Here is a 21179-nt window from a genome sequence, read left to right as displayed (position 1 = left end):
GGGAGAGGGGGTCCCTGGCATTTTGGTGGAGAAGCAGCACTCCCCCACCAGGTTTTCCCCTGGCCATACCTGTCCCTCCCACTCTGGTTAATGATGGCATCAGTTCAGCCCAGCCCTTGGGGCCCCTTTATTGAAAGAACTCACAGCACAGTATATGAGACAGACAGTGTTTGCCGGCGGAACCCCAGGAGGCTGAGAAGTCGAGGTTGCGGCATCCTTCACTGCCTCCTGGGGGAGGCATCCTCCAAGCAGACCTGAGCGGCCCTGGGCTGGGGCGGGCGATCCACACACACAGGCGATAAGAGCACTTGGAATCAGGGCAGCCATGCAGCACTGCCCTAGGCGGGGATCCCCCAAAGTCTGACAGTTCGGGCATCAGTGAGGTGGCAGATGCCCCATCAGCTGCCTTTGTGAGCACGCTCTTCCACGTAAAGCTGCATCTGACGAACACAAACAAACAGCCACAGTCAGCAAGACAGCCAGGGCATCCCTGCTGGAGGACACAGAAGCACCTGGTGGGCAGATCTCCGCCAAGGGTGGGGCCTCGTGGCCATAGCCGAGGTGGAGAAGAGTAGAGACGGGAGGAGCCTTCCACCAGGCATTCCCTCGTTCTCTCCCCCAAGCCCTCTAGTAAGGCCTCAGTGCCAGGCCTCACTTCCTAAGCAGCCCCTAAATAAGCTTCCCACATCCCCATGAAGCTCACCTTTAAAATGTCCGACGTCATGGTTTTTAGTGGTATCAGACGGGGGTCATGCATGTGGACATCCTGCTCATCTGCCAGGATCCAGGGGAAATCCTAGAGAGGGGACAAAGGTCAGGGGGGTGACGGAGCTGGGCCCTTGCCTGCCCTTACTTTGCTGTCCCTCCCACTCCAGACCAGGGGCCTACAACCTGAGCCTCAGAATCACTAGGAAGCTGTTGGTGATGCAGACCCCAGGCCCCCCCATCCCCCACAGAGGCCAAGTCCATAGAACCCAAGGGACAAGCCCCAGGCACCAATGCTGAACCTGATGGGCCAGGACCCCTCCCTGGAGAGCCCCCACTTCAGAAGAGCCAGGATGAGCTGGGGGCCTCAGCAGGTGGCTCCACCTGAGCTCCTCACTGCCCCAAGTGCCCAGATGGAGCAGTGGCCAGGCCTGAGGACCTGCTGGGTACCAGGCACTGCTGCACCAATATAATGGATGGCTCCCTATCCGGTCCACAGGCAACGCCCCTGCCTGCCTGAAACTGCCACATCACGTTTCTAGAGCCTGCACCCAGACCCAGACCCGTCTCATCTCACCTTGATGACCTGGATCTTCTCCATATTGCGAGTGGCGGCTTCTCTTGTGTGCACTAGGACTGTGAAGGTACAGCCTGGAGAAGCAAGAGGTTGGTGGAGGCTCCCCCGCCGCCCTGGTGCCTGCCACTGGGCCCAGCCTCTTCCCACTTCCCTTGCTGGCTCGGCAGCACCCCCAGAGCAGATGGCAAAGCAAGTGCTAAGAAAAGCCCCAGTCAATAGGGAGATGGAAGCCAGGTGGAATCAATCAGGGAAGCTTCCCAGAGGAGGTGGACTCTCAGGGTTAGGAAGAGATGAGTCTCAGAGCAGCCAAACATGGACCTGGGAACACAGACCAACCCGAGACAACCGTGGAAACGCCAAGGGAAGAGAGGGTGGGGAGTGGACACACCTGGGGGGTTGTGGTCCAGGACGGCATCGCACACACTGATCTTCAGGATGAAGGCTCGGAGCAGCTGCTCCACGTGAGACAACAGGGAGTCTGAGCTGAGAGGAGAGGAGGCCTTCCCATCACACTGGCGCCCTCCCCTCCACCCCAGGCACCAAGCCTGGATGCAGACCTGGGGTACAGAACCCCCTCCAGTGCCTCTGAGAGTGCTGCATGCCTAGGACCCAGCTGCCTATCCGGTCCACACAATTCAAACCAGCAAGGGAGTTTACAAGAAATGCCCAGCCCCACCCCAGACAAAGTCACAATTTGGCGGGGGGCAGGGGAGATAGAGGCGATCTGAGGAGGCCTCCCTAGGTGGTTTTAATGTGCAGCCAGGCCCAAGAACCAGGACGCCAAGCCAGGAGGGGAAAGGGCTTGCCTAAGGCCACACAGCCTGTGGGGACAGGTTGGGCATAGATTCCAGTGCCCTGACCTCACCATCAGAAGCATGCAGTTGACCAACTAACATATGTGCCAAAGGTCAACTTCAAGTTGACTGGACACTTGCCTGAGGAGTCAGAAAACTGGTTCTGTGTCCTGGGCCTCTGCCCCTACCCAGGTGACCCTGGGTAGCTCATGTCATTTATTTCTCTGGACCCATCTCAGCTGCTCACAGGCTGTCCCCTTGTCAGGCTGGCGCATCTTGCCCTTTCTCCTCCCAGGCCTTTTCCAAGGTATTCAAGGGCTGCCTTAAAGGGGTGGGTGTGTTGCCAGAGACAGACCTGCTGCCAGCTAGTGGGCGAGGGGCAGGGGCAGCCCACCTGATGGACAGCAGTGGAGGCTGGGTGATCTCAAAGACGAATTTCTCCACTGGGCGGTGCTCTTTATCCAAAATCACCACCACCACTTTCTCCACATCATTCTGCAAGGAGAGGAACCCCCGCTGCAGAGCCAGACACCCCACCCCCACTCCACCACCCCGCCTCCACCCCCTTGCCCAAGGAAGGAGGGGAAGCGGCCCACTCACAGCCCTGCTCAGCTGCTAGGCTGGGCGTCCCCAAGAGCCCAGATAGCGCGGGTTTGAGAAGCTGGCACCCTCCGGTATGAGCGGTGCAGGCTGAGGGAATAACCAGGCCCCAGAGGGAAGGTCCCAGGAAGTCTGAGATCAGGACTAGATGGGGAAGAAGCCCTGAGGGGCTCAGCTCAGACAGAACGTTTAGCGTGGAGAACAGGGAACGGATGTGAGAAAAACCCAGAGCCCACCAGGGCAGTCCCTCCTCACAGCCAGCTTCAACCCAGGTTCCCAGGCCCCAGGCACCCTGCACATGGCCCACATGCCTTGGAGCCTGCCCCTGGGTTGGGATGGTCTCCAGAGTGCAGGGAACAGGCTTCTGGGTATTGGAGCCATGAAGACGCCACAGAGTCCTAGCATCACCCCATCCCAGAGTTGGACCGTGAGCATAGAGGGACAGGGGTGAGCATGGGGTGAGGTGGCTGGGGAGCCCAGTGCACCCTCACCTTCTCCAAGAGTGGCTTGACGCAGTGCAGCGTGTCCTGGATATACTGATTCAGCTCCGGGTGGCAGGACATCTGCACACAACACCATGCGGCTGGTGAGGCCCAAAGCACAGATGGGGAAACCATCCAACACGACCAGGAGCCCAAGGCCCTGTCTGCCTTCCGTCAGAGGCCCAGCAGCTCTCCAGGGCCCCCTACCCAGAAGACCCCACTTTCCCTCAAGAGGCTAACAACTGTGAATTTATCCATGGAGAAAGAAGTTAGAAGATAAGAACTCAGGCTGGGCGCAGTGGCTCACTCCTATAATCCTGGCACTTTGAGAGGATAAGGTGGGTGGATCGCCTGAGGTCAGGAGTTTCAGACCAGCCTGGCCAAAATGGCAAAACCCCGTCTCTACTAAAAATACAAAAATTGGCCAGATAAGGTGGCATCTGTAATCCCAGCTACTCGAGAGGCTGAGGCAGGAGAATCACTTGAACCTGGGAGGCGGAGGTTGCAGTAAGCTGAGATCAAGCCACTGCACTCCAGCCTGGGCAACAAAGCAAGACTCCATCTCAAAGAAAAAAAAAAGATAAGAACTCAATCCCAATATGAGCATTTAATATACCATTAGGGGTTCTTAATGTGGGGTCCATGGACTCCTCCAGAGTCTGAAAAGTCCCTAAAGTTGTATCTTTGTGCATGTGGGCATTTTTCCAGAAAAAGGATCCAGAAAAACGTAATCAGATTTCAAAAGTTAAGAACTAAGGAACTGTGAGGCCTCAGGTAAATTCCTTAACTTCTCTGAGCTTCAATCACTTCATCATAAAGAAAAAGTGAGTAAATGTCAATTTTTTTTTCCTTTTCCCTCTAAAGGTGACCTTCAACAATGTACTATGGGTTTGTTGTTGTTTGGATACTATGGGTTTGTTGCTGTTTGTTTGGATAAAGCCATCAAATATCGCCAGTGGAAAATGCAATTAATCCATGTAACATACAGAACATCATAGCTTAGCCAGGCCTACCCAAACACACTCAAAACACTTACATTAGCCCACAGTTGGGCAACATTATCTAACACAAAATCTATTTCATAATAAAGTGCTCATGCCTGTAATCCCACCACTTTGGGAGGCCAAGGCGGACGGATCACCGGAGGTCAGGAGTTCGATACCAGCCTGGCCAACACGGCGAAACCTTGTCTCTACTAAAAATACAAAAATTAGCCCGGTGTGGTGGCACACGCCTGTAATCCCCAGCTACTCGGGAGGCTGAGGCAGGAGAATCGCTTGAACCCAGGAGGTGGAAGTTGCAGTGAGCCAAGATCATGTAACTACACTCCAGGCAGGGCGACACATCGAGACTCAGTCTCAAAAAATAAAATAAAATAAAAAATAAAGTGCTGGCTTGGCCTGAAGTGGAAGAGGTTTTTTTTTTTGAGACAGAGTTTCGCTCTTGTCACCCAGGCTGGAATGCAGTGGCACAATCTTGGCTCACTGCAACCTCCACCTCCCAGGTTCAAGCGATTCTCCTGCCTCAGCCTCCTGAGTATCTGGGATTACAGGCGTTAGCCACCACGCCCAGCCAATTTTTGTATTTTTAGTAGAGAGGGGGTTTCATCATGTTTGTCAGGCTGGTCTCGAACTCCTGACCTCAAGTGATCCGCCCGCCTTGGCCTCCCAAAGTGCCAGGATTACAGGCGTGAGCCACCACACCCGACCGAAGAGTTTTTAAAAGTCTACCCTGTACCCACTCTGTGGTTCTGGGACGTGCCTCACCTGGACCGGCACGTTGTACTTCTTGCGTTTCTGGAAGATGCCCACAGGGTAGACCTCGCGCACGTAGAGGATGAGATGCACAGCCACCTCCAGGAACTCGCAGAGCACATCGGCCACCACTGCAGGGGGCACAAGCCGGTGGTGCGCTCCGGGAAGCCCGCCAGCCCAGACGCCCCCGCCCCCGACCCCGCAGGTCCAGCCTCCCTACCTTGGCCAAAGTTGAGGTCTTGTCGTGTGAGCGTGGTCATCCTTCCCGCTACCTGAGTGGTGGGGCAAGGGCAGAGGGTAGTTCTAGACACCCAGGAGCCCAGAACCCGCTCGCCTCCACCGTCTCTTCCCTCCCCACAGTCCGTGGGAACTGGGGCATGACCTCCCGCTTCGCACAGGCTCAGAGCAGCTGGGAAGAACCCCCAACCCGACGCTGGCGTCCGTGCTTGGGGGCATCAGCCTCTATCCACTGGCCGCCCGCGCCCCCTCGCTCCGCCGTCTCGGGGGGTGTAAAGATCACAGCGGTGCCCCCGAAAAGGGCAGGGCCGCGGACGCAGAGGGAAACAGCTGGATGCGCAGGGCCGGCAGTGCAAAGCGGGACACGCGGAAAGCAAAGCTGGGTTGGAATAAGACTCCGCCCCCTGCCCGGCCGGATCCCTCCCGGCGGGAATCCGCCCCCTCTCCCTCCCCTAGTACCGGCTCTGGGCTCGGTTCCTGCCCGAGATCGGGCCCGGCCCCGCTGCGGGGAGCCACCGACCGGACCGATCGCGCCTCCCGCTCAACCCGGGGCCTCGGCGCCGCTGGGTGACGTTCACGGCGCTCCGGCGGGTCCTAGAGCCCGCCCCACCCAGGCCACGCCCATTCCCGCGCAGTCCAAACCCGGCCTCGCACAGGGCGGTTCCGCCTGCGGGGACTAGGCTCCGGGGGGCGGGGGCCGGGTCTCGGCGTCGGGCAGGGGCTGAGACCCGCCACTCCACCTCCCTTCGACTTCAGGTGGGCGCGAAGAAAACAAAACGTTGATCTCCAAGTTCCATCGGATTGCTACATATCTTCCCCCGAGGGCGTTTCTCTCGCTTTAGCACGCGCCGGAAGAGGGCGGGTAGGGGTTGCTGGGGAGGGCAAAGGGGAGGATGCAGCTGGGGACTAAGGGCAGCCACATCTGAGCTAACCCGAGTCACCATTCCTGCAGCTGCCCACCTAAAAGAGGCTCCTCTGGCTCGGGGGCGGGAACAGGGGAGGACAGGGTTGCACCGGTTGTCAAGACCCGGGTGAAATTTTAAAAATTAAAAAAAGAGGGCGTGCACCGGCGCCGCCCCCGCCCCGCCCCCACCGGGTACCTAAATACAGCCTGGCCTGACGGCCCAACAGGATGAACCCTCCCCGCCCTACGCTTCAGAACAATAGCTGACCTTTATGGAGCTCCAGCCGAGTGCTGGGCACTGGGCTACGTGTGTCCCTGGATTATCTAAGTCCCCGGAGTAACTCCATGAGGCAGTTACTCTGACTGTTCCCTTATACAGATGAGTGAAGCGAGGTGCAGAAGGGTGAATAACCTGCCGGAGTCTCCCAGCTAGTGGGGTGGGCGATGGCCGAGGTGCCTCCTGCCGCTACCTTTTACTGCTCCGAAGTCCCCCACGGACGTGGACTCCGTCTGGAAGTCCTGAAAGGGCCCTCAGAGATGATATTATTAAAATAATAAGAAATGACTAGCATCTAGTGCTTCTTATGTATCAAACACTGATTCCTGTAATTCCCTCCTTAACCCTAGCAGCTAAATCTCCACTTTACAGCCCCACTTTACAGATGGTTAAACAGGCCCCGAAACGTTCTCTAATTCGCCAAAATCACATAGTGGGAATACAAACCTAGCTCTGATGCCTCTTCTGACACCAGGGCTTCCACTTATTTACAGCCCCCTTATTTTACAACTGAGAAAACTAAGATCTGAGAAGCAGCTACGGAGTTAGTGGGCAACAAGTCAGGACCAGAAGCCAAGAGGACTTTGTCTGCGACCTCCAGGGAGGTAAGAGCTTGTTAATCCCATCCGTCTGTTTGGTCACAGATCTAGCCAGGCTTGTTTATCATTTACAGCTCATTATAGGAGACCCGGATCCCTCCCCCGACCCCCTGATGCCTTCAAACCTGCATTTCCAGACTTCTAATGGGGAGAGAAAAAGTAACTTGTAAGTAACCCATTAAGCTAGGAATGTCAGCAAAACATTTCTTCAAATGCAGTCCTAGGAAATCTGCATCAGAATCCCCCAGGAGCCCATTAATCACAGCTGCTGTGCTGCCCAGAGCAACCTGATCAAGGTGGGGTGCACAGCAGGGCACTGGCCCTTTAACAAGCTCCCCAGGGGCCCGGATGCCCAGCAAAGTGTCGGAATCGCCACAGAGGTTTGGACTGTTCCCAGAGAATATCTGCATTTTGTAAAAATATGATGCATTTTGTAAAATTGTGATGTAAAATCATCCGTCCAAAGGGACGGATGATTTTGTTTTAGGAACTGGTGCATTTGGCAGCACATTCTGGGGACAGCAACCCTTCTCAAGACGTGGGGATCCTGCCCACATCATGCCATTTCCACACAGAGCTGGCCAAACAGCTCACTGGCTTATAGACAGTGTCCCGTGGTTCCCTGAGATTGACTCATTGCAGAACTTGGGAAAAACAAGCGTCTTTCCTTTCCCTCTCTGGAGGCTGCTTAAGCAGCTTTTGTATTGGTGACAGGCAGTGGCGGTCATAGGGGGCAACTCCTTGCAAAGGAGCCCTTCAGACTGGGGCCTGGGGTGGGGAAACTGAGAGTCAGGTGACTCCTGTGGGATGGCCTTCAGGACACAGTGTGAGGGGCACTGGGGCTCAAGTCAGGCCCTCCGTCCATGGACTCCCAGCCCCAGCCCTCTGCCCCGAGAAGACACAATACAAGCCACCCATAGAATTCCTGACACACAGAGCTAAGAACGTGAGAAAAACCTTGGGGGACATAAACTCAACCCTCATTTTTCCTTGGGGAAACTGAGGTCCCAACAGCTTTTGACACTGGGGTACCCACCTTGTCAACTAGAAACCTGTGGATAAAAATATCTGGGTTTGCAAATATCGTATGTTCTCACTTGTAAGTGGGAGTTAACCTATGGGGATGCAAAGGCATAGGAATGATATATTGAACTTTGGGGACTCTAGGGGAAGGGTGGGGAGGTGAGGGACAAAAGACTATGTATTGGGTACAGTCTACACTGCTCAGGTGACGGGTGCACCAAAATCTCAGCAGTCACCGCTAAAGAACTTATCCATGTAACCCAAAATTATTGCAATTAAAAAAAAAATGTCAGCTGGGCGCGGTGGGTGGCTCATGCCTGTAATCCCCGCACTTTGGGAGGCTGAGGCGGGCAGATCACCTGAGGTCAGGAGTTCGAGATCAACCTGACCAACATGGAGAAACCCTGTGTCTACTAAAAATACAAAATTAGCCAGGCGTGGTGGCACATGCCTGTAATCCCAGCTACTCGGGAAGTTGAGGCAGGAGAATCGCTTGAACCCGGGAGGCGGAGGTTGTGGTGAGCTGAGATCCAAGATCGCACCATTGCACTCCAGCCTGGGCAACAAGAGCAAAAACTCCATCTCAAAAAAAAAAAAAAAAAGTCTGGGTTTGGGGCCTTGGGTTCAGATCCAATCACAAACAGAAGGAAGGTGGGCTAGGAAGCAGATGGGTAGGGATTCAAACCGATCTGACCCCAAACCCCCAAAAGGCTTCAGTCTCATTAGTGAAATGAACAGGCCAGACAGATGTTCCCTAAACCTCTGATGGCCTCAGGTTCCATGGGGGTGGGAGCAGGGGCAGGGGGCCGAGTCAGCATGGGCCCATCCGGGGAGCTCTGCCAACGCTCCATCCATGGGCTCCTCAGCATCTGGTTTTGCATATCTTAATCGTATCAGCATGATGGATGGTCACGGGATCCAGATTACATTATGGGGTTAATTTATTACATTTTTGAACACCCGTCTGCTGGGAAACTGTTGTTCAAAGTTATTTGCATATTTTTCACCATAATGACAATATGTAGGAAGGCAGCTGGGAAGGAAGGATGGGTGTTTAGGGGGAGCGAGAGCTTATTTGCCAACTAGAGCAGGTCCCTGAGGATCTGCAATGGGGATGGAGGGAAAATCACTCCCAAGAGACATTGAAGTGGAAACTGAGAAGGTGAGCTGTGAGCACCAGCCCAGCAAAGAGAAAGACCTGCACGCGCAGAAGAGGACTGCTGGGGTTTATGGAAAACAAACACACAGTGAGTGAACCAGGTAATAAGGTTTCCAGCCCCCAGAGGTGATTCCAAGACCCCTCCCATCTCCACCAGGCTGATGGCAGAATGAAGGTTCCCAGGACACCAATCACATGGGTATGGGGGACATACAGAGTGAGCCACACATAACCTGGTGACAATCTCCTGATACCCTGATGCTCAGGGGCCCATCCAGTTGCAATGACCCTGGGCAGGGACCCAGCCTCAATCATTATTTCAATGCAGTGCCTAGCCAAATTCAGGTTCTCTCTCTCTGTCTTTTTTTTTTTTCTTTCTTTTCCAGAGACAGGGTCTCTCCTTGTCACCCAGGCTAAAGTGCAGTGGGGCAATCATAGCTCACTGCAGCCTGAAACTCCTGGGCTCAAGAGATCCTCCTACCTCAGCCTCCTGGGTAGCTAGGATTACAGGTGTGCACCACCACACCTGGCTGATTTTTAAAATTTTTTGCAGAGGCAGGATCTCACCATGTTGCCTAGGCTGGTCTCGAACTCTGGGGCTCAAGTGATCCTCCTGCCTCAGCCTCCCAAAATGCTGAGATTACAGGCTTGAGCCACCATGCCCAGCCCAAATTCAGGTTCTCAGCGAATGTGTGTCAAATGAGTGGATGAAAGAATGAGTGACAGAGGAATGAAATTATGGTGGACAGTGGCTCATTACCACTTGCCTGACTTGAATCTCAACTGAGTCTGGATGAGGAGCAAAAGACATTGGCTTCAGTGCCTGGGCTATGGGCACTATGCAGAGAAAAGTTATTTTCAAAAACAAAAGCAAGGGCTGTGGCATGTTCCCTATGGTGTCCCCAGCACCCACTCGTCCTGCTCATGTGTCCAGCCTGCTGCTTCTCTCCCCAATGCTGCCCCTTAACTAGCTGTGAGGCTCTTCTTTCTCTGAACCTCAGTTTGCTCATCTGTAAAATAGGATAATGGTAGTTCCAATTTCATAGGATTGAGCAAAGAGCAAATGCTTATGTCCATGTTCATATTTATAAAAAACATAAAGTGCACAATGCCAGGCACAGTGGCTCACTCCTATGATCCCAGGTTTTTGGGAGGCCAAGGCGGACGGACCACTTGAGCTCAGAAGTTCGAGACAAGCCTGGGCAACATGGCAAAAACTCTACAAAAAATATAAAAATTAGCTGAGCATAGTGGCATGCACCTGTAGTCCCAGCTACTTAGCGGGCTGAGGTGGGAGGATCACTTGAGCCCGGGAAATCAAGGCTGCAGTGAGCCATGTTTGTACCACTGCACTCCAACCTGGGTGATAAAGTGAGACCCTGTCTCGAAAAATAAACAAACAAATAAAATGCACAATGCCTGGCACATAAATGCTCAATTAATGGCTGTTATGACAATGATATTAAGGTCTATATACACTATTTAAGCCCCAGAACAAACACTCTGGACAAGCTGTCATGCTTTTCAAAACCCCATCCAAACCATCTTTAGCGGCCGCCCCATAGCTCCATTTCCATTTCCCAAGGCAGCAGGCAACTCCCAAGCTGCCCTAGGGAGGACACGTATCATCACGGAACAAGACGCCTAAAGACAAGGGCTTCCGGCCGACAGCTCCTCTCCACTCTCATCTGCCTTCTGGTGTGAGGCCTGACCTGGTCAGCTGTCCCAGATCTCGGGGTTCACTGCTGACCTGAGATGGCTTTCAACACTGCAGCCAGAGCAAGGCCTTCACCCACCATTCCCTCTGTGGGATTCTACTGATTCCCAGTGTTGCTGACCCTTCAGTGGTCAGGGGGACCTTGCTGGTCGTCTGCTCTTTTTTCATAGAGACAGGGTCTCACTGTGTTACCCAGGCTGGTCTTGAACACTTGGCCTCCAGAATTCCTACCTCAGCTTCCCAAAGCTCGGATTACTGGCATGAGCCACCACGCCTAGCCTGGTCGTATGTTCTTAAACTTTGGGCTTCTATACAGAGACACAAAATGTCTCTTTCTCTTTTTTTTTTTTTTTTTTTTTTTTTTGAGACTGAGTCTCACTCTTGTCGCCCAGGCTGGAGTGCAATGGCGTGATCTCGGCTCACTGCAACCTCCGCCTCCTTGGTGCAAGCGATTCTCCTGCCTCAGCCTCCCAAGTAGCTGGGACTACAGGCATGTGCCACCACACCTAGCTAATTTTTTTGTACTTTTAGTACAGACAGGGTTTCGCCATGCTGGCCAGGCTGGCCTTGAACTCCTGACCCCAAGTAATGTGCCCGCCTCGGCCTCCCAAAGTGCTGGGATTACAGGCTTGAGCCACTGCCCCTGGCCCAGAGACACTAAATGTCTTACACAACATCAGGAGTGTCCAGATATATTCTGCAGCCATCCTGGGCCACAAGATAAGAACTTTTGATCCAGCTCAACTGCCATTTTAAAAAAAAAACTTCTCTATGGAGATATAATTCACAAACCATAAGCCGGGAGCGGTGGCTCACGCCTGTAATCCCAGCACTTTGGGAAGCTGAGGCAGGCGGATCACGAGGTCAGGAGATGGAGACCATCCTGGCTAACACAGTGAAACCCCGTCTCTAGTAAAAATACAAAAAATTAGCTGGGCGTGGTGGCGGGCGCCTGTAGTCCCAGCTACTCGGCAGTCTGAGGCAGGAGAATGGCGTGAACTGGGGAAGTGGAGCTTGCAGTGAGCCCAGATCACGCCACTACACTCCAGCCTGGGGGACAGAGCGAGACTCCCAGACTCCGTCTGAGAAACAAACAAACAAAGCATGAAGTTCACCTTTTCACTGGGTGCAGTTCAGTGGTTTTTAGTATAGTCACAATGTTGTACATCGCTACTTTGTCATTCAGAACATTTTCATCACTCCCCATGTCTTGAGAAGGGTTGTTAATGCCCAGAGTGTGCTGCCGGGTACATCAGTTCCGAAACCACTAATCTACTTTCTGTTCCATGGACTGTCCAATTTTTTTATTTTTAATTTTTTAATTTTTTTTTTTTTTTTTTTTTTTTTTGAGACGGAGTCTCACTCTGTCGCCCAGGCTGGAGTGCAGTGGCCGGATCTCAGCTCACTGCAAGCTCCGCCTCCCGGGTTCACGCCATTCTCCTGCCTCAGCCTCCCGAGTAGCTGGGACTACAGGCGCCCGCCACCTCGCCCGGCTAAGTTTTTGTATTTTTTTAGTAGAGATGGGGTTTCACCATGTTAGCCAGGATGGTCTCGATCTCCTGACCTCGTGATCCGCCCGTCTCGGCCTCCCAAAGTGCTGGGATTACAGGCTTGAGCCACCACGCCCGGCCAATTTTTAAATTTTTTTAATTTTTTTTTTTTGAGACGGAGTCTTGCTCTGTCGCCCGGGCTAGAGTGCAGTGGCCGGATCTCAGCTCACTGCAAGCTCCGCCTCCCAGGTTTATGCCATTCTCCTGCTTCAGCCTCCCGTGTTGGGACTATAGGCGCCCGCCACCTCGCCCAGCTAGTTTTTTGTATTTTTTAGTAGAGACGGGGTTTCACTGTGTTAGCCAGGATGGTCTCGATTTCCTGACCTCGTGATCTGCCCGTCTCGGCCTCCCAAAGTGCTGGGATTACAGGCTTGAGCCACCGCGCCCAGCCAAATTTTTTTTATTTTTAATTTTATTTTTTGGAGACAGGGTCTCACTCTGTCACCTAGGCTGGAGTTCAGTGATGTAATAGCAGTTCACTGAAGCCTCAACCTCCTGGGCTCAAGCGATCCTCCCACCTCAGCCTCCCCAATAGGTGGGGCTATAGGTGTGCCCCATCACACCCAGCTAATTTTTATTTTATTTATTTATTTTTTGAGACAGAGTCTCTCTCTGCAAATCAGCAAACCTGCTAAAAACCTAAGTCGGATCATGTCTCTGCTCTGCTCTTGGTCCCTCTAAACAACCCAAGTCCTCCCCGTAGCCTTTGCAGGCTCACATTGTCAGAGGTGTCTGAACCAGAGCAACCTCATCTTGAGTAGGGGCTGGGTAAAATGAGGTTGATACTTACTGGGCCATATTCCCAGATGACTAAGGCATTCTAAGTCACAGTATGAGACAGGAGATCTGCACAAGGTACAGGTCATAAAGACCTTGCTGATAAAACAGTTTGCAGTAAGGAAGCCAGTCAAAACCCACGAAAACCAAGATGGCCACGAGAGTGACCTCTGGTCATCCTCACTGCTCCACTCCCACCAGCACCATGACAGTTTACAAATGCCACAACAACATCAGGACATTACCCTATATGGTCTAAAAAGGGGAAGCAAAGGCCGGGCACAGTGGCTCACCCCTGTAACCCTAGCACTTTGGGAGGCCAAGGCAGGCAGATTGCCTGAGGTCAGGAGTTTGAGACCAGCCTGGGCAACATGGCAAAACCCTGTCTCTACTAAAAATACAAAAAATTAGCTGGGCATGGTGGTGTGTGCCTGTAACCCCAGCTAATTGGGAGGCTGAGGCATGAGAATCGCTTGAACCTAGGAGGCAGAGGTTGCAGTGAACCGAGATCATGCCACTATAGCAGCCTGGGCAACAAAGTAAGACTCTGTCTCAAAAAAAAAAAAGATGGAGGGGCTGGGTACTGTGGCTCCCGCCTGTAATCCCAGCACTTTGGGAGGCTAAGGCAGGTGGATCACCTGAGGTCAGGAGTTCAAGACCAGCCTGGCCAATATGGTGAAACCCCATCTCTACTAAAAATACAAAGTTAGCTGGGTGTGGTGGTGCGCACCTGTAATCCCAGCTACTGGAGAGGCTGAGGCCGAATTGCTTGAACCTGGGAGGTGGAGGTTGCAGTGAACCAAGATCGTGCCACCGCACTCCAGCCTGGGTGACAGAGCAAGACTCCGTCTCAAAAAGAAAAAAAAAGAGGGGAGGAGGCATGAATAATCCATCCTTTGTTTAGCATATCATCAAGAAATAACCATAAAAAGGGGCAACCAGCAGCCCTCAGTGCTGTGCTGTCTATGGAGTAGCCATTCTTTTTATTCCTCTACTTTCTTTTTTTTTTTTTTTTTGAGACAGAGTCTCGCTCTGTCGCCCAGGCTGGAGTGCAGTGGCCGGATCTCAGCTCACTGCAAGCTCCGCCTCCCGGGTTCACGCCATTCTCCTGCCTCAGCCTCCCGAGTAGCTGGGACTACAGGTGCCTGCCACCTTGCCCGGCTAGTTTTTTTGTATTTTTTTTTTAGTAGAGACGGGGTTTCACCGTGTTAACCAAGATGGTCTCTATCTCCTGACCTCGTAATCCGCCCGTCTCGGCCTCCCAAAGTGCTGGGATTACAGGCTTGAGCCACCGTGCCCGGCTATTCCTCTACTTTCTTAATAAACTTTTTACTCTATAGACTTGCCCTAAATTCTTTCTTGTGCGAGATCCAAGAACCCTCTCCTGAGGTCTGGGTCGGGACCCCTTTCCTGTAACAACATGGTCCTACCCCAGCTCCCCGTCTGATGTCACCTCGCTCTGTTCCAGCCTGACTCTTCTCACCCAAACACACCAAGCACACTCCTGCCCCAGGACCTTTGCACTGGCTCTTCTGCTTTCAATAGTCTTCCCACAACCACGTGGCTCATTACCTTCTTTTCTTTGCCAAAAGAACTGCCCCACCAAAGAGGCCTTTCCTAAAAACTTTATGTAAAACAACACCTCTTCCCTTCATGCTTTGTCTGTAATGTGCTTTCCTTTTCTTCATAGCACTAATCACCACCTGACATCATTTATTTTTATTTATTCACTTATCTTCTGTCTCCTTCACTAGAATCTGAGTTCCATGGGGGCAGGGATTCTTGTCCACGTTATTTACTATCCTACCTCTGGTGCTGGCCCATAGTAGGTGTTCCACCGGTATTTATGGGATGGGTGACTCAAACTTTTCTGTGAATAAACAGTCCAGTGTTCTCATCAATCCATCCTGGTGCCCACCAGGCTAGTAATATCATAGTAACAATGGTAGCTAATTTTTCAGGAGCATTTCCTATGGACCATCCTTAGAAACGTTATCTCCTTACACAGGGCACTGCGTTCAATACTGGAACCCTGAAATTTAGGTATAATCATGAGCTCAGAGGTTAGGCGACTTGCCCGAGACCACAAGGGACGGCATCAGAAGAGGAACACACAGACATTTAGCCTGACGGCAGAACTGTGTTCTAAAACCTCAAAATCGTAATTTGCCACCCGCTGGAGAAAGAAAACAGTCGAAATGGAAGCCACCTGGAGAGCTCAGGGCCCCAGGTGGGAGCGCTGCTTCCCACGTATGGGAGTCCGGCCCTATCGCTCTTTGATCTTTGCAGCGTCCGTGGCCCCACCGACCCCGTCGTGAGTTATGGGAGCCACGGGACCCATAACCCGCATTCCCGGACTCCCAGCGTCGTCAGGACACGGCGCCCCGCGCGGTGATGGATGAGCCGGCCCCAGCGCTGGCTTTGTCCGGGTTGGGCCGGTCTGAGAAGCTTCAGGCCGGCTTTGGACGGGGTGTGGCGACAGCCGGGCCGCGCGCGCGTGTGTGTGTGTGTTGGGGCCGTTGTCTTTCTTCCTTCCGTGTGTGTGTGTGTGTGTGTGTGTGTGTGTGTGTGTGTGTGTGTGTGTGTTGGGGCCGTTGTCTTTCTTCCTTCCCTATCGGGAAAGGGGGCACGGGTGCGCCGTCGGCGCCCCAGGTGAGCTGGCAGCACTTTGAACACCCTTTGTACCCCCACATCCAGGAGCGACCTCTCGGAGAACCCCGCCTGCCCACTCTGCGCACTTTCTGCGGCTACAAAGGCCCCGCCGTTCCCCGTCCCGCCTCCCCAGCCCTGGGCATTTCTTCCGTCCCTTTTGACAGTCTAGGCGGAATAATCCTTTTGCGGACCCGGGCCCCTGCCCAGCCAGACGCGGCCGCAGCTGAGCGCGCAGCCTCGCTCCATTGTTGGGGTCCACCGAGGACCCCCCGCCGCGGCACTTTGTCGCCCGCCCCCCGCGGGGCCGCTCCAGATGCGCCACCGCTGCCGGAGCCCCTGCCGTCCCACGCGCCCTGGGCCGCGCCGAGGCGGCTCTTACGCACCGGGAGGAGTGGGCCCGCCTCGCCCGGTGCCCGCACGGCTGCTGGGCTGCGCCCGCCTTTGTCTGCCTCCTTTGTCTGCCCCGCGCCCTCGCGGCGGCGGCGCCTAGGCCTCTGGGGAGCTGGCCCAGAACGCGAAGCGCAGCTGCCGAGGGCGCGCTGGCCGGGAGCGCGCGGGGCCCGGCCCCGGGGCTGCCCCTCGGCTGGGGGCAGTCGAGCCCGCCACCCGCCGCCCCTCCTCTGTCCCCTCCCCGCGCTCCCGCCCCCTTCCCTCCTGCCCGCCCACTCCCCCTTCCCCCTCTCAGCCTGGGCACATCCTCCGGCTGCCCGCGCACCTCTCCACGCTGTCCCGGTTCCGCCGCTTGCCCTCGGCTGCGCTCGGCTCCAGCGGCCGCTCGGCCCCGAGCCACTCCGCCCCCTCCCCGCCGGCCGGACAGGTAAGGCACGGCCTCGGCCCGCCCCTGGCCCCGCCCCTCCCGCCGCACCTGGTTGCGAGCCCGGACAAAGGTGGGCTACCTGGCGCGCCCAGGGGCGGGGTGTGCGGGGTCCCGAGGCTGGAGGTGAGGATGCTGCCTCCTTCCCAGCCCTCGGACCCGTCCATCCGCCAGTCCTTCCGCCGCCTCCGCTCCTTGCCGCGTCTCCCCACGGCTCCTGGCTCTGCTCCAGGGTTCCCCATCCGTCCACCTGCCGCTGGACGCCCACTTTTTCACGCTCTGACACTCGGCCTCGCGCGCGCCCTCGCCGCCCTCCGGGGTCCCGGCTCGCGCCCACTCTCCTCCGCACTAACCTTCTCTCTCCGGGACCCAGTCTCCCTTTGTCTCTCTGTCTCTGCCGTCTCCGGGTGGTCTCTCAGACTGGGGGCCCCAGTCCGCCACCGTTGGAAGAAGCCTTCGAAGACTCCCTGAGCCCCGGGCAGAGCTGGCGGGCGTGCCCTCCCACCCCTTTCGAGGCCTCCCAGGAGGCTGGGGTGTGTGGCCGGGGGACGCTGAGTGCGCCCAGAACCAGCACCGCCGGTGGCCCCGCGCCCTCCCGTCTGTGCCCAGGACGGTACTCAGCCTGGCTCCCCCGACGGCGCTGGTCTTTCGCCCGTGGCCTCCCGCTCTGCCCCTCCCTCTCCCTACCGCCGGCTTTTGGCTTTTCTCCGTCTGCTCGCCAAGGATCTCAGCCGCCTTTGGGGCCCGGGTATGAGATGAGAGAGGGCTGGGCTTTCCCGCCAAGTCTTTCTTGCTTTCCTCAGCTGGGTGCTCCCTGGGCCATCCTCTCGGCCCGACGTGCTCCCTCCACGCTGCCCACCTCCCAGCCCAGTGACACACGGCGTCTGGAACCGGTTCACTACCATGCGTCTGGGGTCAGGGACACGGGGGCTCTGGGAGTGATCTTGGACAAAGGAATGCATCTCCCTGAGCCTCAACGTTCCTATCACAAAACAGGGATGGTGCTAGTTGCTACCTATAGGGATGTGAGTGGAAATAGTGGGGTGCCGCTTGGTGCTGATTCACACACCCTGTGGAGGAAGGGAGGGGAGGAGAGGGGAGGAGGGGAGGGAAAGGGAGGGGAGTCTACAGACCTGGGGTGGGGTGGGGACAGGGGGCTCCACAGAAATGGATCTCAAAGTCAAGGCTTAGAGGCACTTCAGAGTAATCCCCCAACCACAGCCTCTTCCCCCAAAACACTTCCTATCACCGTCACCTCCTCGTGCCTGTACAGGCGTCCACACCCTTGCAAGCACTCTTCTCTTTCTCTCTCTCCTCCTCTTTGCTTGTCTTAAAATCAGCTAAAACAATCAGGGTCCACAGGTCACTTTTTTTCAAGATGAGATCAGTGTGGCTGTGCTGATGTTCCCAACAGCTGGTCGCTAATCAGCAGGCGTCCTGTGACTCACCCGCAATTCTGAACCTAGGTCTTGGCCTGATGTCTTTTATAGGGGCACCAGCTCACAGGCCGCTTCCTTTCCTCTGAAGGGATTGTCTTGCTGGCTCCTGGACCTGCTGTATGCTTGCCCAAGCCCCCTGACCACTGTCTAGGTTGTCATAACAGGTGACACACCACTCCAGGAGTCTGGCAGTGACATGGCCTGAGTGTCTTAATGAGAGCAACTTCAGAAGAGAGAAACCTCTCAGCTGGCAGGTTCCAGGCTCCTCTGGCTGAGTTCTTGTTTCAGCCACAGCCGGGCTGGCAACTGGAGCCTTTCTCTTTAGAGGCAAGAATGGCCGGATATCCCTGCGACATCCCACATCCAGGCTTCTGCTCGAAATCCTACCTGGCAGACAGGCTCTACTTTGGTGAACCCAGCCCTTCACACCATCTCTGCCCCCTGCCTTCTGCAGCAAAGCCAGCTCAGAGGCTCAGGAACCTTGCTCAGCTCCTCCCTGCCCCCTCCGCTGCCTTCCTCCCCACTATTCAATTCATCCCCCTCCCCAATCCATACTCCTCAGTGGCTCCCTGTGGCCACTCAGTTAACTACAGAGATCTCAGCCCAGCCTATCCCTGTCCTGCCTGCCTCCCAGCATTGCCCCCTCTGCGTCCCAGGTTGCAGCCACGATGGAGAGCTGACCATCTCCACGGCCTGCCCTCCTCTGGACTTTTGCTAGGGCTCTTTCTGCCCTGCCTATGTTTGATCTCAGCCCTTCCGTCTTTGCTGACCAAGGAGGTCTGATGTCCCCTCCTGTGGGAAGCCCCCCTGCACTCCCTTGCCTCCCTGTCTCTTGTGAACTGCACGGCATGATCGCTATCTGGGAGGAGTCTGCTCCTCCCTGGGTGGGGGCTGGGTCTCCTGCTTGTGGTCCCAGTGCCTAGCACGCAGTAGGGGCTCTGTGCACACCTGTTATATTGAATGTGATTCCTGGTCAAAGGCACGGGAATGAACTGAAAACTGCAAGCCCCAGTGCCTTGCTGAGTTCTGCTGGGTCCCACTGGCGGGGCCAGGGCGGAGCTGGCCCTCTGGCTAGGGAGGTTGGAGGGGGAGCAAGCTGCCCGGAAACCCCTCTGATACTGAGGCCCAGCATAACTCTGGGAAATGAAGGTGGTCTCTGTGCCTGATTATAGGGGTCGAAACTGAGACCAGAGAGGGAAGTGGCTCACCCCAGCCATGCAGATGGGTGTGAAGCCCAGCTGATCACTTAGCAGCTACAGGACCTGGAGGGAGTTCCTTCACGTGTGTCGGCCAGGAATGTGATGGAGCAGGGACTTGCATCCTGGCCTCCCTGACAACACAGTCTGGGAAGACCAGGAACTTACCTCAGAGGCGTGGGCATGTTCCTGGGTGGCAGGTCATAGCAGCACCCCTGTTCTGGCCCAATGGGTTGGAGCTGCCTCTCTCTTGCTTGACTGGCCCTCTTTGCTTGCCCTACTCCAGCCTTCTCTCTCAGGAGTGAGCCGCTGTGGCCAATGGTCCCCAAGAAGAAGAAGGCTGTGGGAAGATGGCTGAATCTTTGCCAGTAGAGGCTCTGCCACCCCAGGTCCCAGCTTGGCAATGTCCCATGCCCCAAACCAAGACTTCCCTTGATGGGATGGGGTTGAAGGGGTGGTTATGAGGGATGAGGCTCCTGCTGGAACCCACAGCAACTGGAAGGAGCTCATTGCAGGACTTAACGGTTTTCAAGTGTAGCAGGCTCTGGGTCAGGCCCCAGCTCATGCCACCTACCCTGGGACTCAAAGCAGCTGCACTGGTGTTGGTTACTGAATGGCAGCATGAAGAGCAGTCTCGGCCAGGAATGCGATGGAGCGGGGAGGATGAGTCCGAGGAGTCAGATGGCTGCGGGTTTGAATCCCAGCTCTATCACATGCTCTACTAGGCAACCTTGGGCAAGTCCCTCGGGCCATTGTCTTAATGTTCCTACACAGCCATTGTTACTATTACCATCTGAAAAATATTATCCACTTCGGGCCAGGTGCAGTGGCTCACACCTATAATCCCAGCACTTTGGAGGCGGAGGCAGTTAGCTCACTGGAGGCCAGGGGTTCGAGACCAGCCTGGCCAACATGGTGAAACTCCATCTCTACTTAAAAAAACACACACACACAAAAATTAGCTGGGAAGTGTGGCGCATGCCTATAATTCCAGCTACTCAGGAGGCTGAGGTAGGAGAATCATTTGAACCCAGGAGGCACAGGTTGCAGTGAGCGAAGGCTTCAGTGAGCCGAGATTGCACCACTGCACTCCAGCCTGGGCAACAGAGTGAGACTCTGTCTCAAAAAAATAAAAATAAAAACAAAACAAAACAAAACAAACATATGTATATATATATATCAAAGGGTCAAGTTAATTAAAGCATATAAAGCTCTGGGCCTAGAACAGTAGATGATACCCAAACAAATGTACACATTTTTCAGATGTGGAAATGAAGCCCAGAGAGGTTAATTGACTTGCTCAGGGTCACACAGCCACTCAGTGCTGGAGCCAGAATCCACACCCAGGATGGTCTGACTCCAGGAGTCTGTCCACTCCACATCAGCCTCTGCCAGAGCTAAATGGTCTAGGTACTAAGATAATGAAGTTTGATGAATATGGGGGCTGAGGCTTGCTTCCCCCCACCCCCAAATTGCCTAAGAGAGCAGGAAGAGGGGCCACAAGTACCTATAATCTAGCAGGAGGTAGGACTCGAGCTCAGGAGGTGAGTAGGGAATACTGGGTGAGGGAAGCAGAAAGCTGGTGGCCTTTGGATGGGTGGGGCCTCTGACAAACTCCCCCAAAGCCCCTATACAGGTTTTTTAAGGTGTGAGGCCTGGGTTGGGTTGAAAATCCCAAGGCTGCTGTTGGAAACAATAAAAGCAGATGGAGCTGCCCCTGCAGGGAAGCCAAACCTCATTTGCCAAGACAATGGTCCCCTCCAGGCTGGCCTAGGACGGTCCTGCCCTGCCATCGATCACCCCACTGAGGACAGAGGACACAGCCACCTGCGCCTGCCCCTTTGCACACCCAGGCACAGATGCACAAATGCTCCCAGGAAACTCCCCGGCCCCCACCACACCCACTCCCGCCACCTTACTCCC

General features: G+C 55.0%; 2 protein-coding genes across 3 annotated transcripts in view; one reads left to right on the top strand and one right to left on the bottom strand.

Moving 5' to 3' along the window:
* Positions 1–103: 103 nt before the first annotated feature.
* Positions 104–16335, bottom strand: LOC105473160 (mitotic arrest deficient 2 like 2). Of its 2 annotated transcripts, none has more exons than XM_024790136.2 (9): positions 16191–16335; positions 5133–5184; positions 4925–5043; positions 3168–3239; positions 2471–2571; positions 1671–1765; positions 1283–1356; positions 704–796; positions 104–440 (listed from the first exon to the last, which is right to left on the bottom strand). In XM_024790136.2, the coding sequence occupies exons 2-9, from the start codon at positions 5170–5172 to the stop codon at positions 399–401; spliced, it is 636 nt and encodes a 211-aa protein (XP_024645904.1). In that variant the 5' UTR covers positions 5173–5184; positions 16191–16335; the 3' UTR covers positions 104–398. The 2 variants fall into 2 exon arrangements, with proteins under 2 accessions (XP_024645904.1, XP_011725100.1); XM_011726798.2 differs by lacking the exon at positions 16191–16335 and adding an exon at positions 5609–5765.
* A 167-nt stretch (positions 16336–16502) lies between these two features.
* The window catches only part of LOC105473161 (dorsal inhibitory axon guidance protein), a 32509-nt gene continuing 27832 nt past the window's right edge, over positions 16503–21179 (top strand). Inside the window, exon 1 of the mRNA XM_024790134.2 lies at positions 16503–16624. The gene's annotated coding sequence lies outside the window, so the exon portion shown is untranslated. The remainder of the gene's footprint in view (positions 16625–21179) is intronic.

The sequence above is a fragment of the Macaca nemestrina genome, chromosome 1 (genome assembly GCF_043159975.1).
Source record: "Macaca nemestrina isolate mMacNem1 chromosome 1, mMacNem.hap1, whole genome shotgun sequence".
NCBI classification, from domain to species: domain Eukaryota; kingdom Metazoa; phylum Chordata; class Mammalia; order Primates; family Cercopithecidae; genus Macaca; species Macaca nemestrina.
Note: the sequence above shows the minus strand (reverse complement) of the source record. Positions and strands in the feature narration are given on the sequence as shown.

Excerpts from the sequence above, each read along its gene's own strand:
- LOC105473160 (XM_024790136.2), bottom strand. The coding sequence starts at position 5,172 with ATGACCACGCTCACACGACAAGACCTCAACTTTGGCCAAG. Across the intron at positions 5,044-5,132 it reads AGACCTCAACTTTGGCCAAG|TGGTGGCCGATGTGCTCTGC; the intron begins GTAGGGAGGCTG and ends TGCCCCCTGCAG. Across the intron at positions 441-703 it reads TGACGTCGGACATTTTAAAG|ATGCAGCTTTACGTGGAAGA; the intron begins GTGAGCTTCATG and ends TGTGTTCGTCAG.